Source organism: Schistocerca gregaria, chromosome 3 (assembly GCF_023897955.1).
Source record: "Schistocerca gregaria isolate iqSchGreg1 chromosome 3, iqSchGreg1.2, whole genome shotgun sequence".
In the NCBI taxonomy this organism is placed as follows: domain Eukaryota; kingdom Metazoa; phylum Arthropoda; class Insecta; order Orthoptera; family Acrididae; genus Schistocerca; species Schistocerca gregaria.
Genome location: NC_064922.1, coordinates 281,141,994 through 281,162,024, shown reverse-complemented (window position 1 = coordinate 281,162,024; position 20,031 = coordinate 281,141,994). Strand labels below are relative to the sequence as shown.

Below are 20,031 nucleotides of genomic sequence, written 5' to 3'. Positions count from 1 at the left end.
GCAATAAACACTGTTTGAGAATAATTGGAAAAGAATTTTCATTATCTAGGCAAAGAATAAACGAAGGGATGTAATGTCTGTGAATAGTACATTGTGTAATAAAAGCTGAGGTCTTCTTAGTGAAATTATGTATGTGATCGGACATTAACTAATGTCTTCTTTGGATGTAGCCGAAAGTAGACGCTTATTACTTACTCTGTTGTATACAGGTCTGTACTGTGAGAAATAAGAATAATATATTTATTAAACAATACTTTTGTAGTTATTTATGCAATAACAACACTCTCCATGTTAGATATTTTCAGATTTTACTTAAGACTGCAGCTTCGAAAAATACATTGCTGTCGCCCAACAATATGCCCCCATTACGCGGTAAGTCAAAATTTCCTTAAACTGTGAGACAGGCGCGCAGCTCCCCTTAAAGTAAATTATTTGTTCTGATTTTCAGCGTATTAATGAATAAAAGTAACATAATTTAAAGTCAGTTTTCAGTTTCTTAATGAGTGTTTCCGCACTATGCTGTGGGCTGTACTTAGGTAATGACAGAAATATTTTTACTATAAATTTCATGCATTAACCTTATTCGTGGCCATAAAACATTAAAATAATACAGTAAAAATTTAAAATCATTGATAGTGATCTCAGTTAACAGAAGGAATTATTAAATAATTTTTCATTTTTTTGTTCTTGCAAAAGTAATTGCATATACAAAACGCATAAACATTTATTTTAAAAAGTAAAAAGAGAGAAATATTTAACAGCAGAGGGACAGCGTAAGTCTTCGTGTCTTGAGTAATGCTGACTATGTTGCTCAGCTAACAGTTCAATACCACAGTGCATAAAATTAATGAAATTAAATTGTATTACTCGTATCCTTCACATATTATATGAAAGTAAAATACCACATTAAAATATAATTGCGTCGTCCTGAATATGTACTAAAAAGAACGCGATATCAGTAAACTGTGTTTGTGTGAAGTGCTCATCACTTACAACTCTTCCACGCGTCACGGCCAGTGTTGGTTTACTATTTTCGACTTTGATTTATGTCTATATTTAATACATTTTCGATTTGCGAGCTGAGAATGGTTTACAATGTGGAAGTACCGACAACGGCTCTCTCGGAAATTGCCTGCAGCTTCAAATGTATTCGGGCGGTGGCATAAACGCACGTGCGCAGATAGCGAGAGAAGTGCAACAGTATCCATTTAGTTAATCTACATCGGCGCCAAACTTGAGACAAATGTCCTTTTAATGGCCAGGAGGGTCTGACCGTTACTCTGGTCATAAATTGAAGCAGTTCTAACTGACGATAAACAAGCAGGGGGACAGTTAAACGTCGTTCAAAAGTGCCTGCAGAGCCATAAATCTGTACCGTTTACTATCTCCTCGTCGAATAAGCAAATCGATTTCTGTCCCGTAACTGAGGTGCCGCTACTGATAACGCCCGGTGGAAAAGCGAGAACGTTGCAACGTTCTGCGTCACTGCGCGGCGGAGTAACTTGCGTCACAGCGCCGAAACAGTAGAGTAACGCACTGCGCCAGGTAATGATATTGTAATAACGACATGGCGCACGCGAAACGGGATTACCTGACCAGCGCGAACAATTTGCGAACATTTAACGAGAAATCCGAATAATCACTAACAAAAAGCAGGCACTCATGCAGAGGACTATTAATAGCATTATTCCGTGAGCGCTGCCTCGTTTTGCCGTTTTTTATTTCTCCGCAGAATTTCGAATATTCGGATAAATATGCTGTTTTGAAATCATTTTTGCCTCTTTCATTATAAATTTTATGATTTCAGCTACGTTCCTACTCTGAAACTAAATTTATAAGCGCCATCATATCAGTCGAATACCTCAAAAGGACATTGACCTCAACCTGAACATTTTCTCTTCTGTATGTATTATTTTTTATAAAAACTGGGAAACAACAATGCTAATGAAGTTCATAATTATGACATTATACGCACTTCGAAAACAAAATCAGTATCAGCTTGAAGAAAACCTGAATATGTAATTGATACAGACTAGCACCTAGTGCACACAGAGCTATTTGGCATGAAATCTAAATATTATTTTTTTCTGTCATCACGAAACTGGGTGTGGACTGTCATTTGTCAGCTGTTGATGTCTGTGACCACTCGTAACTGGAGCATTAGTATCATGTTTGTACATTGCATTGCTTTGATGTTTGACATGCTGACTACTGGTGAATTTCACGACAATGACATACATACATGTGATGTGACACCACTTAACTACTGATGAAAAAGGCGATGTAATGTTATAAAGTGTAAGTCCTATCCTATTCCTGATTCGAAGATGGCAACATAGCCTTGCCGAAGCCAGTTTTCTAATAAATGTTTTACTTCGATATTAGCGTTTCAAATTTTCTTTAGAAAATTACTGGTTATTCTGTATATAAAACTTAGAGTGTTTTATAAACATATGACCAAAAATTATATGAAAATAATGTCTAACAAATGCGTTGTGAAAATAAACGTAACTTGTGTTCAAAAAACTTACAAGGATGAAGCCAGATGATGTCTTTGACAACCGCCCAAATTCCGACAGGTCAATGCCCCGTCATTTTCAAGATACAAATGCGATGAGAGAAAGCTGCGCAAAGAAATTCAAACCCTCGGTAGGCGAGCTATGGCGACCAAGAACCATAATACGGCATATGTAGAGAGACAACACACATACACACCACGAACAACCAGCGTCGCCTGCCGGGGTGACCGAGCGGTTCTAGGCGCGTCAGTCTCCAACCGCGCGACCGCTAGGGTCGCAGGTTCGAATCCTGCCTCGGGGATGGATGTGTGTGGTGTCCTTAGGTTAGTTAGGTTTAAGTAGTTCTAAGTTCTAGGGGACTAATGACCTCAGATGTTAAGACCCATAGTGCTCATAGCCATTTGAACCCACCAGCGTCGTCACCCAAACAAAGATAACCAACGTTGGAAGTTATCAAAACTAAACACTAATCACCAACGGGTGAGGATGTAGCATTAACTCTGTCTCTCTACTCTTTGACCAGAGGGAAAGCAAAAGTCCAAGAAGAATGTAAGAAAAACCTCCGCGTCTATCAATAAAGTCACTTGCCAGTTTAATCTCAACTGCCTCCTTGTTAATAGTGTATCAATAGTTGAAAGTGCACGCCAGAGTCTTAATATTATATTCCATATGACGATCGATACTTGATATGACTTGAAGATGGGTCTCCTTGCTTACAAGGCAGGAATGCTGACCATTAAACCACCATTACACGTCCCAGCTGTAGTACAAATTTTAATTCATTTATTCAGCTTCCATAATTATTGTAGATAAAGATGAGACTTAAATGTCTTGAGGAATATTTAATCGTAAGGTCTATACGACCACCTTAGGCACAGAATTTCCACATTACATCCAACGCTGGGGTGCTATTCCCGGAGAGCCCTGGCAGTAGTGACGATTGAGGGGGAAAATGTCCGTCCCCGGTAGCTGAGTTGCCAGCGCGACAGAATGTCAATCGTAAGGCCCCGCGTTCGATTCCAGGCTGGGTTGGAGATTTTCTCCGCTCAGGGACTGGGTGCTGTGTAGCCCTAATCATCATCATTTCATCCCCATCGACGTGCAAATCGCTGAAGTGGCGCCAAATCGAAAGACTTGCAACCGACGAACGGTCTACCCGACGGGAGGCCCCAGTGACACGACATTTACAGGGGGAAAATAAGCTGAGGATATGAATTAAGTTTTTGTGTTGGTGAGTGCACTGGGTAGTCCGTGTAGCGATGTTGCCCATAGTACTGTGATGCTCTAATGGTCAGCATTTGTGCCTAGTAAGCAAGGAGACCCAGACTCCAGTCCCGGCGGTAGCACAAATATTAATTCATTTATTCGGCTTCCATCGTCATCGTAGATAAAGATGAGACTTAAATGTCTCGAGGAAAACGAAATTACAATCCTGTTGAAATGTTACTTGCGTAAGGCAAGAAGGCTGTAGACTTCGTTGCCACCTCGATGTTTTCATCGCTCTCCCGATTCAAGATTGGCAGCAAAATGTGCATGTGATTTGTCTTTCAGTATAATCAGTCTGGCGAATGGTGACAAGTGGGCTAACTCAGCTGACAAATTTAGAGGATCTGCGGTGACCTGGGCCTTGCGAACCAAGGCACAAAAAATGATTCAAATGGCTATAAGCAATATGGTACTTGAGGTCATCAATCCCGTAGACCTAACCTAAGGACATCACACACATCCATGCCCAAGGCAGGATTCGAACCTGCGACCGTAGCAGCAGAGTGGTTCCGGACTGAAGCGCCTAAAACCGATCAGTCACAAAGGCCGACCAAGACACAAAGTAGCCGTTCACGCTGAGCCGATTGGTTTCACATAACGTAGCTGAAGCCGCTCGGCAGAAGTACGTACTTGTCGACTAGGCACGGTATCCTAGACTGAATGTTCCGAACAGTCTTCACATATAATCTTAGCACTGTTATTGCATGTAGATCAAAATAGAGGGTGCACAGACAGGCCTTTTTAACGGCTTTCTGATTTATTTGAAATACTCAACAGTACTACAAAGTAAAGGTGCAAAATCTCATTATCGCCACCGGACAAAACTGCAAGTCGAAGTTCGGGTGAGAAAAATGCAGTTGAGGCATGGGTGAGAAAAACAAAAAAAAAAAAAAAAAATTCTGTTGACATCTAAATGTGTAATTAGCAACAAAATACAACCACTGACTCATGTTTAGTACAACTGAAAGAGAAGTTCGATAGATATTTCCCTGCACTACATATAGCCTAAACCAGTACGAGTGGATAAGAAATCCTTTCACGTTTTCAATTACGTCTGAATTTCAAGTTGATGAAGAGGACGAAATGCCAGACGTGAAGAACAACCACACTTTAAAACTTAAATGCCAAGAATCAGATTTATGCAACGACTGAATTTCTGTTCATCCAGATTACCATTACCGAAGTAAAAGAGCACTTTTAGTTTTGCTGGAGTTGTCTACAACATTTAAAACATTAAAGTTTCAGGCGTGAAAATTCATGAGAATTTCTCCTGCGTCCGAACTAATAAGAGGCACATTTGTAATATCTGTCAACCCCAAGTGTGTGATAGAATTCATAATAGTATTGAAAAGTTTTATATCTCTGAAAATTATACTCTACTTAGAATAGAAATATAAAAATTTATATTTCTTTAAAATATCATTTGTTATAATGGAAACTACTTTATTAACATTAGTGAAATGGTGTATCGTCAAACTGTATAAAGGTTGATTCAGCTGCTCCTAACTATACCGTTTTATGCAACCCGTAATGTTATATATGGATTTCAAAAAACCACATACGAGATTTTTTTAGTCTCTTGTGCTACGCGCAAATTATTAGTCCAAAAGAAACAATGGACAAGACGTTTTTGTAGAAAATTTAATGTAGTTAAATTTTGTATTGAGATACGTTTTCGCTGGAGGCCACGGTTTTCGAGCTGTTCAAGAAAAACTTTCAAAAGTGACCTTCAAATGCACCCTCACCCCTCCCACACACAGCCTCACCGGTCAGAGTTTCTAGTATGTTACTCATGGCACTTCCACCTACCACTGTACAACTGCACGAATTATTTCCCACATTCGACCTCCTTTGGTCTTCATTGACTGACCTTATAACGCCACCGGCTACTAGGAAGACGTTTGTGTATATTTTACCTAACAATTTTATCAATTTTAACAGCCTAAAATAAACAATAACATTGTTGCATTCGACAGGCCTTCTGACTACGAAACTACTGAGCTTGCAAGGATTATGTCATGATCGGATTGTCAGCGTAATTGATTTTAGCGTAAAGTGTACAAAGGTCGTTCTCCTTTCATTACCCTCAAGAGTACGTTTAAATTAACAACGCGAGCGAAATAACCGGCTATGCTGTTGGCGTAGCAGCCCAGTCAATAGAGACCAAAACAGCTCGAATATCGGGAATAGTTGGTGTAGTAGAAAATTTTTGTATACTGGTAGGAAGGTGTGCCACGAAAAACATATTAGAAATTCTGACTCATGAGGGATGAGTGTGGGATGGAGGTGTGTTTGAAGGTCACTTTTGTAGGTCTTGGATAACTAGAATATTATAACCTCTAGCGAATTTCCTACAAAAAGGTCTTGTTTATTTTTTCTGTGGGACTAATAGCTAGCGTGTAGCAAGCAAAATTACATTTCGCGTTGGACAAAATGATATCGGTAAGGGCAACTGAATCACCATGTGTATTAGGAAGGTGTCACCAAGAGAAAAGGTATGGAAATCTCTGGTCTAGACAAAGTATTACGAAGGTTATTCATACACTGAAGAGCCAAAGAAACTGCTACACCTGCCTAATGTCGTGTAGGCCCCCGCGAGCACGCAAAAGTGCCGCAACACGACGTGGTAAGGACTCGACTAATGTCTGAAGTACTGCTGGAGGGAATTGACACCGTCAGTCCTGCAGGGCTGCCTATAAATACGTAAGAGTACGAGGAGGTGGAGATCTTTTCTGAACGGCACGTTGCAAAGCATCCCAGATAATATTCATCTCTAGTGATTTTGTTGGCTAGAGGAAGTGTTTAACCTCAGAAGAGTGTTCCTGGAGCCACTCTAGCAATTCTGGACGTGTGTAGTCCCGCATTATCCTGCTGGAATTGTCCAGTGCCGTCGGGAATCCACAATGGACATGAATGGATGCTGGTGATCAGACAGGATACTTACGTGCGTGTCACCTGTCACAGTCGCATCTAGACGTATCAGAGGTAGCATATCACTCCAACTGCACACGCCCCACGCCGTTACAATGCCTCCACCAGCTTGAACAGTCCTCTGGTGGCATGCAGAGTCCGTGGATTCATGAGGTTGTCTCCATACCCATACATGTCCATCTGCTCGAAACAATTTGAAACGAGACTCGTCCGACCACACAACATGTTTCCAGTCAACAGTCCAATGTCGGTGTTGACTGACCTAGCCGATGCGTAAAGCTTTCTGTCGTGCAGTCATCAAGGACACACGAGTGAGCCTTCGGCTCCGAAAGCCCATAACGATGATGTTTCGTTGAATGGTTCGCACGCAGACACTTGTTGATGGCCCACAACTGAAATCCGCAGCAGTTTGCGATACGGTTGCGCTTCTGTCACGCTGAACGATTCTCTTCAGTCGTCGTTGATCCCGTTCTTGCAGGATCTTTTGCCGACCGCAGCGGTGTTGGAGATCTGATGTTTTACCAAGTTCCTGATATTCACGGTACACTCGTGAAATGGTCGTACGGGAAAATCCCCACTTCGTCGCTACCTTGGAGATGCTGTGTCCCATCGCTCGTGCGCCGACTATAATACCACGTTCAAACTCATTTAAATCTTGATAACCTGCCATTGTAGCAGCAGTAACCGTGCTAATAACTGCGCCAGACACGTGTTTTATATAGGCGTTTGTAATGTCTCTTGCAGCGGTCTCTCCACGATATTTTCAGAAATTTTATAAATTATATAACTTACTACATATCTCGAAATATCTCTTCTTATTTTAGCGATTCCTAAACTTTAATATACGATGATTATCAATGCAAAGTAGTTTCAAACCCTTTTATTCCTTGGAGCGTGAATTTACTCCATGGAATAGCTTCTCTGCTATCTATGTTTTCTCTTATGAATAGAATGATTCAGATCTTGCCGATTAGCCGTGAAAGAACGAAGATGTATATGTAGGTATTGTTGAGCTAGTCGCCATATTGAGATTCTGTATGAGAAGGAATTTAATACATGAACTAAACTAAAGTAAGTGTGTTCGTGTATTACACTCCTGGAAATAGAAATAAGAACACCGTGAATTCATTGTCCCAGGAAGGGGAAACTTTATTGACACATTCCTGGAGTCAGATACATCACATGATTACACTGACAGAACCACAGGCACATAGACACAGGCAACAGAGCATGCACAATGTCGGCACTAGTACAGTGTATATCCACCTTTCGCAGCAATGCAGGCTGCTGTTCTCCCATGGAGACTATCGTAGAGATGCTGGATGTAGTCCTGTGGAACGGCTTGCCATGCCATTTCCACCTGGCGCCTCAGTTGGACCAGCGTTCGTGCTGGACGTGCAGACCGCGTGAGACGACGCTTCATCCAGTCCCAAACATGCTCAATGGGGGACAGATCCGGAGATCTTGCTGGCCAGGGTAGTTGACTTACACCTTCTAGAGCACGTTGGCTGGCACGGGATACATGCGGACGTGCATTGTCCTGTTGGAATAGCAAGTTCCCTTGCCGGTCTGGGAATGGTAGAACGATGGGTTCGATGACGGTTTGGATGTACCGTGCACTATTCAGTGTCCCCTCGACGATCACCAGCGGTGTACGGCCAGTGTAGGAGATCGCTCCCCACACCATGATGCCGGGTGTTGGCCCTGTGTGCCTCGGTCGTATGCAGTCCTGATTGTGGCGCTCACCTGCACGGCGCCAAACACGCATACGACCATCATTGGCACCAAGGCAGAAGCGACTCTCATCGCTGAAGACGACACGCCTCCATTCGTCCCTCCATTCACGCCTGTCGCGACACCACTGGAGGCGGGCTGCACGATGTTGGGGCGTGAGCGTAAGACGGCCTAACGGTGTGCGGGACCGTAGCCCAGCTTCATGGAGACGGTTGCGAATGGTCCTCGCCGATACCCCAGGAGCAATAGTGTCCCTAATTTGCTGGGAAGTGGCGGTGCGGTCCCCTACGGCACTGCGTAGGATCCTACGGTCTTGGCGTGCATCGTGCGTCGCTGCGGTCCGGTCCCACGTCGACGGGCACGTGCACCTTCCGCCGACCACTGGCGACAACATCGATGTACTGGGGAGACCTCACGCCCCACGTGTTGAGCAATTCGGCGGTACGTCCACCCGGCCTTCCGCATGCCCACTATACGCCCTCGCTCAAAGTCCGTCAACTGCACATACGGTTCACGTCCACGCTGTCGCGGCATGCTACCAGTGTTAAAGACTGCGGTGGAGCTCCGTATGCCACGGCAAACTGGCTGACACTGACGGCGGCGGTGCACAAATGCTGCGCAGCTAGCGCCATTCGACGGCCAACACCGCGGTTCCTGGTGTGTCCGCTGTGCCGTGCGTGTGATCATTGCTTGTACAGCCCTCTCGCAGTGTCCGGAGCAAGTATGGTGGGTCTGACACACCGGTGTCAATGTGTTCTTTTTTCCATTTCCAGGAGTGTATTTAAGTGATTATTATTGATAGTGTGTGCTCACTACGCTGTGTTGCATGGGATCAGTGGGGAACGTCTGATTTACACCTGCCGTTTTGTACGCTCAAGATATCCAGATTATTACTTTCAATAAATGGGCTAACACAGTCTTACCAGCAGATCTCCGGTCTTCCCCATGTGATCTCCGAAAGTTAATAATTATTACAAATGTTTTCAGGAGATCGACTGACAATTTTCGTCGCACCAAGACTTCGAAATTGCTTCACTGCCTTATGGAATTTAAGTAAAGCTCAATTTAATCAGGATAGAACAGTATTGAACTGTGTGAATGTGATAAGCCTGCTTTGTGAATGAAAATTCCTTTAATATACGCATGTTTTTTTACTATCCTGATCAGTGAAGCTAAATCAGGCCGGTGTGAGAGAGGTTTTTAAATTTCAGATCCCACAGAAAATATTAAACGCTGCCAACCGCTGCGCCGTATTCTTCCCGATTACATATCTCTGTATTTGAATACGGATGCCTGTATCAGTAGCTTTGGCGCTTCAGTGTAGTTCGCATAATACGACGTCGGTGAGTCAGTTGAGTCACCCTGTGTATTAGAAAGGTGTCACCACGAGAAAAGGTATGGAAATCTTCGATCTAGACAAAGTATTACGAAAGTTTTTGAGACATCCTTTTTAATGTTTTAATTAATTAATAGTAATATCTCACAAAATCTATTATGTCACTGCGAATAAGGTGTGATTCTGACATATCGTTAGTCTAGTTGGGGGATAATTTATAAAAGAGAAACCAAATAACAACACTTGAAACAAACTAAAAAGGCGTTTAAGCTCTAAATAAGTAGAACTATAGCTGTGGAGAACTACAGTTTTATATGGTGTCCGAAAGTGTAACTTATTATTACGTATAATTTCAGTTATAACGAACAACTCAGCTTTCATCTGCAGTAGTCGATGTGTAATCGACAAACTGGTAACAATCGACTAGGATTTGTAACAGAGCGGCAAGTTGAGTGTGGCTGTGTGTACGCACCATGGCTTTATCGATGACGATGGCAGTCTCGATGTATTTGGTGGCTTCGCGCACGTCGCGCCTGTACCGCCCCCCGGAGGCGGCGGAGGCGGGCCCGGAGGCGGCGGAGGCGGGGCCCGCCCCCACGTGCTTGGGCCGGCGGTGCTTCATGCTCCACTCTAGGTTGCCCTGGTTGCCGCACCCCTTGGTCGTCTTGGTGCGAGCTTCGAAGATCACGTGAGGATGTTTCTGCTAAAGGAAGGCCGAGAGGCATGCATATGAAGTTATGGCGGCGGTGTGGGCGCAGCTGCAAACAAAGCACATTTTACAGTATAGCTAAATAACAAGTTGTGCGCCAGGCAATATATAAGCAGTTGTGCGGGTCTTAACGCCTGACAGCAAAAGTGAGAGGGGCGTTCAATAAGTAAGGCAACACTTTTTTTTCTCGGCCAGTTTTGGTTTAAAAATTACTTAATTTGTTGTAGGACGTCGAGGAATATTCTCACTTCAGCCTCTATAGTTTCACGATGTTCCGATAGTTCGCGGGGCTTGGTGTTGCCTGCAATACTTCGTTTGTAAGGGAGATGCGTTCCGAGCAGAGAGCTTTCATTAAGTTTCTTTTGGAGGAAACCCAGAGCATCGCAGATATTCGTAGGCACTTGCAGAATGTCTGAGAACACCTGGAAAGGCTTCACACAAGTCTGAACACCCGAGAACAGCTCACAAAGCCTCACTGGACGGTTCTTCCTCATCCACCCTGCAGCCCGGATCAAATGGTTCAAAGGGCTCTGAGCACTATGCGACTTAACTTCTGACGTCATCAGTCGCCTAGAACTTTGAACTAATTAAACCTTACTAACCTAAGGACATCACACACATCCATGCCCGAGGCAGGATTCGAACCTGCGACCGTAGCGGTCGCTCTGCTCCAGACTGTAGTGCCCAGAACCTCACGGCCACTCTGGCCGGCAAGCCCGGATCTCTCACCTTCCAACTTCCATCTGTTTGTCCCAATGAATGACGCACTCTGTGGAAAGTAGCATGTGGATGATAGGGAGGTTACTGATGTAGCAAGATGTTGGCTCTGATGTCCACCAGTAGAGTGGTACCGTGTGGTCATACAGTCCCTCCCAGTAAGGTGATGTGATGTCGTGGCATTGACGGAGACTACGTTAAAAAACAGTTTTGTAACCAAAGGAGTGGAGAATAATATGATGAATCCTGAATAAAACCAACCTACACTGGCCATTAAAATTGCTACACCAAGAAGAACTGCAGATGATAAACAGGTATACATTGGACAAGCATATTATACAAGAACTGACAAGAGATTACATTTTGGGTGCATAGATACTGAGAAATAAGTACCCAGAACAACTACCTCTGGCTGTAATAACGGCCTTGATACGCCTGGACATTGAGTCAAACAGAGCTTGGATGGTGTGTACAGGTACAGCTGCCCATACAGCTTCAACACGATACCACAGTTCATCAAGAGCAGTGACTGCCGCATTGTGACGAGCCAGTTGCTCGGCTACCATTGACCAGACGTTTTCAATTGGTGAGAGATTTGGAGAATGTGCTGGCCAGGGCAGCAGTCGAACATTTTCTGTATCCAGAAAGGCCCGCACAGGAACTGCAACATGCGGTCGGCATTATCCTGCTGAAATGTAGGGTTTCGCAGGGATCGCATGAAGAGTAGTGACACGGTCGTAACACATCTGAAATGTAACGTCCACTGTTCAGAGTGCCGTCATTGCGAAACGAGACGTGTAACCAATGGCACCCCGAACCATCACGCCGGGTGATACGCCAATATGGCGATGACGAATACACGCTTCCAATGTGCGTTCACCGCAGTGTTGCCAAACACGGATGCTGTAAATAGAACCTGGATTCATCCGAAAAAATTAAGTTTTGCCATTCGTGCACCCAGGTTCGTCGTTGATTACTCCATCGCCGGCGCTCCTGTCTGTGATGCAGCGTCAAGGGTAACCGCAGCCATAGCCTCCGAGCTGATAGTCCACGCTGCTGCAAACGTCGAGTAACTGTTCGTGCAGATGGTTGTTGTCTTGCAAACGACCCCATCTGTTGACTCAGGGATCGAAACGTGGCTGCACGATCCGTTACAACCATGCGGATAAGATGCCTGTCATCTCGAGTGCTAGTGATACGACGCCGTTGGGATCCAGCACGGCGTTCCGTATTACCTTCCTGAACCCACGGATTCCATATTCTGCTAAAAGTCATTCGATCTCGACCAACGCGAGCAGTAATGTCGCGATACGATAAACCGCAATCGCGATAGGCTACGATCCGACCTTTATCAAAGTCGGAAACGTGATGGTACGCATTTTTCCTCCTTACATGAGGTATCACTACAACGTTTCACCAGGCAACGCCGGTCAACTGCTGTTTGTGTATAAGAAATGGAAACGTTCCTAATGTCAGCACATTGTAGGTGTCGCCACCGGCCCCAACCTTGTGTGAATGCTCTGAAAAGCTAATCATTTGCATATCACAGCATCTTCTTTCTGCCGGTTAAATTTCGCGTCTGTAACACATCATCTTCGTGGTGTAGCAATTTTAATGGCCAGTAGTGTACACGGACTAACTGACCACTAGAAAAAAAATCTGATGTGTCGATAGGAAGTTACATAATATATACATTTAACTTTGACAGTCATTTACTCAGTTTGCCTCAGCAAGCACTTGTACTACTCGTACCCTCAGCACGTCATATATGGAAGAGTTTAAATCATCCAATAAGAAACTGAGATCTTGGCCTGATAACCTTGCAGCGCTCCAGGTGGCCTGGCAGCGAACTAAGGTCGTATTAGCCGGAGTCCCTGTATGAGTTTCACCCCAGTGGACGGCACTGCAGCCGCGGCAGGTGAGAAGTCACGCACGTGGCGCTCGCTAATTGGCGCGCTTTTTACCGCTCGCAGCGCCGCACCGCTCTGCGGATTAAATGAACGTGTCAGTTCTGTCAGGTCCGGCACCTGAAGCGTGCGTGCGCTGACGGGTTACTGCATCCGGGCTGGCGATGAGCTGCGCTCTGTGGCCGACGCAAAGCTGTGGGGCTGGTTATCAGTGCTAGTAACCCGAAAACGAGCGCGGCAGCGAGGAAAAAAATGAGAAATACGTCGGCAACCGATTTTGTTTGAGGCTGGTTTGTTTACGCACGCAGCGAATTGTCACGCGCGACAGGTGCTTTTATTTTCATCTCCTACACCTCTGTAATTGCGTTATGTCCCAAGCTGGACGTGAAAACAACGGAAAAATTTATACAAAACACTTAAATTTCAAAGGGTCGTCGTGAAGTGTGTCAGTAACGTAAACATACCTAATCTACGCTGATGTGCGAAATTAAAGGATGAGGTAGATAAAGCAACATATTAACTACTCAGTGGAAGTGAATGAAGTACGGGAGCGTGTTGCCAGAGATCAACCAATAGTGCACAGAATACTGGACTAGGGATGGGCAAATTTTTAAATGTATGGATATATATTGTACCAATATTTACAAAAGGTATCGGTATTATCGACCGTAAGTACCGATGTTACGATTTATCGGTCGATATTTTCAAAATTTACAGGAATTAAAAAAAAATTGATCGTAGTCTCATAAATGATTAACTTTAGTTATACCCAACATTAACCAATAAAACACACAATGTATTATAAAATCAATTATTTAGCCAAAAACTAATTAATGGAAGCGATAATCATGGCTGTCAGACATTAACAGAACTCTTTATTTAATATGTTCTCCAATCAGCGTACTACTGTTTTCTGTCACATAGTCGTGCAAATTTACTAAGCAAGTCACTCTTCCGGACGAAACAGAACAGGCCTAACATATTAAGAGGTTTTGTGCAATTTCTGCCAAAACAGTCGTGGAATGACGACTATCAATCCAGAACTTTACAGGATCACAGTTCCATCCTGATCGTGGTTGATCGAGCTCGTTTGGTAGAGAATCAGAGCTCGGAATTTCTTTTGCGATTGATCTTTCGGACAACAGTTTTTCACGCCGTGGCACAAAATTGAAGGCATGTTAGAGTTTTCTCGTATTACATCTGAAGCTCTTTGTTCAAGTGACAATTGGCCCATCCGCCTATGCTTGGAACGAATTTCTTTAGTTATTTCCACTATTGCAGCTGACATTGCAATGGGAGAATCAAAGTGAATGAATATGGAGTATAGATACATTCGTGTTCAAATCTGGTACTCAATTACGAAATTAAATTAAGTCCATTGTAAGACATTTAGTGTTAGACTGCAAAGATTGGTAATAGTTGGAATGGGCAAGAAATTTTCTGATGAGAACTATAGCACCAATGAATGAAGAAAAGACAAATAAAAATATCACTTTAGATATTTAATATTATATACCGATTAACTGAGATATCGATAATTTAGCGGTCGACGAAATATACAGATACCATTTTGAAGAAATTGATATTTTGGTGCATCGATATCTCTCGCGCATCCCTAAGCTGGAAATCAAATGACGAGATGTCGGCGTGACTATAGCGTCAAATGAGGCAGTTCAAGGAAAAATTCTGCAACGAAGGGACCATCGACGACTGATGAGATTCGTTCAACGTGGAAAAAGTGGAGCCCTTCCGCAAACTGAAGTGCAGCCCTTCGGCAAATTGCTGAGATTTCAATGCTGGGCCATCAACAAGTGTCAGCTTGCGAACCACAGAACAAAGCATAATCTATATGGGCTTTGGAGCCAAAGGCCCATTCGTGTACTCTTCATGACTGCACGACATAAAGCTTTACGCCTCGCCTGGGCCCGTCAACATCGACATTGGGCTGTTGTTGAGTGGAAACACGCTACGGTGGCAGGTTCGAATCCTGCCTCGGGCATGGATGTGTGTGATGTCCTTAGGTTAGTTAGGTTTAAGTAGTTCTAAGTTCTAGGGAACTGATGACCTCAGAAGTTAAGTCTCATAGTGCTCAGAGCCATTTGAGCCATTTTTGACTGGAAACATGCTGCCTGGTCGGACGAGTCTCTTTTTCAAATTGTATCGAACGGATGAACTTGTACGGGAATGTGGAGACAACGTCATGAATCCGTGGACCATGCATGTCAGCAGAGGACTGTTCAAGCTGGTGGAGGCTCTGGAATGGCATGGGACACGTGCAGTTTGAGTGGTGTGGGGCCCCTGAGACGTCTAGATACGACTGTGACAGGTGACACGTACGTAAGCATCCTGTCTGATCGCCTACATCCATTCATGTCCATTGTGCATAAACGGGTCTGGGCAGTTCCAGTAGGATAATGCGATACTCCACACGTCAAGAATTGCTACAGAGTTGCTCCAGGGACACTTTCCTGAGTTTAAACACTTCCACTGGCCAACAAAGTCCCCAGACACGAACATTATAGATCATATTTGCGTTGCCTTGCGACGTAGTGTTCAGAAGAGATCGCCACCCCCATGTACTCTTACGGATTTATGGACAGCTCTGCGGGATTCATGGTGTCAGTTCACTCCAGCACTACCTCAGACATTAGGGTCCATGCCACTTCGTTTTGCGGCACTTCTGCGTGCTCGGTGGAGCCCCGTACACCATACTAGGCAGGTTTAAATGTTCAAATGTGTGTGAAATCTTATGGGACTTAACTGTTAAGGTCATCAGTCCCTAAGCTTACACACTACTTAACCTAAATTATCCTAAGGACAAATACACACACACCCATGCCCGAAGAAAGATTCGAACCTCCGCCGGGACCAGCCGCACAGTCCACGACTGCAGCGCCTGAGACCGCTCGGCTAATCCCGCGCGGCTACTAGGTTGGTGTACCAGTTTCTTTGGCTCTTCAGTGTATTACTGATGACTAAATTTTCTGTTATGTGTAGGTGGTGTTTATTAAACTTACGCACCACCTTCTGAAAAAAAGCTACGAACTTATGCACCAACCTAATATCTCTGTCAAGCGCGGAACTATGTGAGTTTTTAGAAGGATGTGGCAGTGTCTCGCTTTTCTATAGAGAGGGAGAGGTAGAGAGGGATGGGCGGGTAGGCGAATGGAGGGGAGGGGTTCGTAATACGCTTGACAGAATACCCCTGGACAGTGGGAGCGTACATTTGCATACTTGGGTGAACGCGATGAATCTCGTTACCAGTGGGATGGGAGGAGACAGAGGAGGCCTGTGGGAGCAGCGAGAGCGGAACTGGGGCGGGAGTCGGCAGAGCGGAGGTAACGGGGTTAAAACTCGGGTCCGCGTCCGGCGCGCCTGACGCTAACTCGATAACGCCACGCGGTACACAGGTCGTTAGCGCTGCAGGCGACACCCACTTGCCCGAGGCCCTGCTCTCCAACGCTACTAACATGCACTCCGTGCACGCTGCGTTGCTCATTTCAGAAAATACTCTCACTTCCCTACGCGAAAAAATATCGATAACGCCGAAAGCATAAAAGGAATAGAGACAACTTCAGAAACGAGACTATTCGATAGAGGATTAAGAGTTAAAGTGAATCAAGCTAGTTTTTAAGTTTTTCCAGAGAACGTACCGTTGCATGTATTATTTTCAGAGTAATATTGGCACCAAGTCCGTAGTTAAATTTTAATTCACCAGTTGGGGTTAGATCTCCTCCTCTCAGAAGTACAATACCTGATCAAAAATATCCTAACACCCTGTAGTGACGAATTGACCACGAGGTGGCAGCAGAAGCGAACCCAGAAGTTACAAAGCAGATGGGGAGTATTATGTTGTCAGTAGAGAAACAGTAACGGGAGAACGTGTAGGCCAGGGGCACTCAGTGACTTCAAACGTGGACCAGTCATTGCTTGTAACCCGGAAAAGAAGCCCTTCAAGGACATTTGAACCCTTCTTACACTGAAGAGCCAAAGAAACTGGTACATCTCCCTAGTACCGTGTAGGACCCCCACGAGCACGCAGAAGTGCCACAAAACGACGTGGCATGGAGCGGCTACAGTCTGAAGTAGTGCTGGAGGGACCTGACATCATGAATTCTGCAGAGCTGTCCGTAAATCCGTAAGAGTACGTGGGGGGGGGGGGGGGGGGGGGAGGAGATTTATTCTGAAAACCACGTTGAAAGTACCTAACCAAAATTATTTCCTTTTTAATTAGTGAAAGCATCAATGATAAGATTGTTCCAAATTAATTATTCAACAAACCTGCATGTGACTGCGTCTGCTAACTTGTTTCTTGCGCTCCTCCATTTTGCCAGTATGAAACATGTATTTGACTCAGCAATCAAGTTTAAGAGAATAATGCCGTTTGTGTAATGGCATTAAAATGGTACTGAAAAATTAACTTTTGGCCCTAATGTTTACTTAATCAAATTATATCTTGCCTTGAATAATGCCAGTTGTGCAATGGCATAGAATTTGTTATTTGAAATAACTTTGCTCTGGTAATCTTAGCTATACCAAAATAGATATCAAACCATATGCTGCCACTATCTTCTCTCACTTTCGTGCTTAAGTTTGCTCAGTGTAACTGCGCAGCGAGCGCGCGTCCTACCTTAAAGCTGTCACCACAAGTGTGCTTCCTCCGGACACCTAGTTGCGACTCACGAGTTTTTTTACTGCGTGCGCCCGGCTCTCTTAACCATCAAATATCCTTCTACTCAAAGATATTATACTGATTTAACCTTGCGGTTGGCAACTACCGACTTTATTTTCTGGTTCTACCCTGATCAGACCCTAGCACATACTTTTCAACGTTGCAAGGCATCTCAGATATGCTCTGTAATATTTATGTCTGGGGCGTTTGGTGGCCAGAGGAGTGTTTAGACTCAGAAGTGTGCTCCTGGAGCCACTGTGTAGCAATTCTGGACGTGTGGAGAATCGCATTGTCTACTGGAATTGCCCAAGTCCGTCGGAATGGACAGTGGACAGGAATAGATGCAGGTGATCAGACAGGATGCTTACGTACGTGTCACCTGTCAGAGTCGTGTCTAGGCGTATCGGGGGTCCCATATCACTCCAACTACACACACCACACCATTATAGTGCATCCACCAGCCTGAACAGTCCCCTGCTGACACGCAGCGTCCATGGATTCATGAAGCTGTCTCCATACCCGTACATCTCCATCGGCTCGATACAATTTGGAACGTGACTTGTCTGACCAGGGAACATGTTTCCAGTCATCAACAGTCCATTGTCAGTGTTGATGGGCCCAGGCGAGGATTAAAGCTTTGTGTCGTGCAGTCATCAAGGGTACACGCGTAGACTTTCGGCTCCGAAAGCCCATATCCACGATGGTTCGTTGAATGGTTCGCAAGCTGACACTTGTTGACGGCCCATCATTGAAATCTGCAGCAATTTGCGGAGGGATTGCAGTTCTGTCAAGTTGAGCGATTCTCTTTAGTCGTCGTTGGTCCCGTTCTTGCAGGATATTTTTCCGGCCGCAGCAATGTCGGAGATTTGTTGTTTTACCGTATTCTTAATATTCACGGTACATTCGTGGAATGGTCGTACTGAAAAATTCCCACTTCATCGCTACTTCTAAGACGCTGTGTCCTTCGCTCGAGTATAAGACCACTTTCAAACTCACTTAAATCTTGATAAATTGCCATTGTAGAAGCAGTAATCGATCTAACAACTGCGCTAGACAGTTGTTGTCTTATATAGGCGTATTCTGCCTGTTTACATGTCTTTCAATACGCATGCCTATGTTGTCAGTAGAGAAACCGTAACAAGAGAATGTGTCGGGCCGGCCACTGTGGCCGAGCGGTTGTAGGCGCTTGAGTTCTGATCCACGCTGCTTCTACGGTCGCAGGTTCGAATCCTATCTCGGGCACGGATCTGTGTGATGTCCTTAGGTTAGATAGGTGTGAGTAGTTCTAAGTCTAGGTGGCTGGTGACCTCAGATGTTGAGCCCCATAGTGCTTAGAGGCAGTTGAACCATTTTTATAATGTGTCGGTGACCTTTGACGTGGTTGTCAACTGGGAAATAAACCCACCGAGCAGATTTCAACCGTTCTTAAGATGCCCAAGTCAACAGTTGGAGATGTGACTGTAAAGTGGCAATGAGAACACCCTCAGTTGAAACAATTCCCGGCAGACCTCAGAGATACAGTCGAGCATTGTGGAAGATGGTTGTAAAAAATCGAATGAAATCAGTGGAAGGAACCAGCCGTCAATTCCATAGTGTTTCTACCAGTTCAGTTAGCACAATAAATGTGCGTAGGGTGTTGAAAAATGATGGGGTACGATAGATGGGCAGCTCCTAACAAAATCCTCTCCTCCTTTGAAAAGCCGGTTGGTGTTATCCGGTTTATTGTTGTTGTCGGAAAAATGTAAAAATGATAATATTTGAATCTGTTGCGGGTCATCGTTTTGTGAAATATAGGTGTGTCTGTCAGCGGATTCGTTGACCAGTAATCATCGATTCTTCCTTCTTTTAAAGTTCCCATAAGGATAGCAAGCCCAAACCATTTTCTAACTTTGGGTCCCATAACGTCAATAAATTTGGCATTTTTTTATCCATTTTCCCCTTATTGACATTTTGACTGTAATAATTATTAGTTTCGCTGCTAATATATTTAAATAAATCGTTCCAAATATATAATCCTACGATATCCACGACGCTCTGTGTATCTTTGGGAAACATGTGTGGACCCAGAGATCTTTCAAATTTATTATTGGTCGGCAGTAAATCATTGTCTTCTTCGTCTGATTCAGTCAGTTGGCAACCATAGCGTTCGCCGAATTCTTCTTGGACGTATCTCACTATCTTTCGACGATTCTGATTCACTTCCATTTGTCTGATATCCAGTGTCTGCTTCCCAATCAGCC

The 20,031-nt window shown here is 44.4% G+C and overlaps 1 protein-coding gene across 1 annotated transcript in view; it reads right to left on the bottom strand.

Annotated features, from left to right (window-relative positions):
- LOC126354274 (disintegrin and metalloproteinase domain-containing protein 22-like) overlaps positions 1–20,031 on the bottom strand; it is a 901,625-nt gene that overhangs the window by 190,016 nt on the left and 691,578 nt on the right. The window contains exon 7 of the mRNA XM_050003815.1: positions 10,259–10,489. Within this exon, the coding sequence (XP_049859772.1) occupies positions 10,259–10,489 (231 nt within the window). The remainder of the gene's footprint in view (positions 1–10,258; positions 10,490–20,031) is intronic.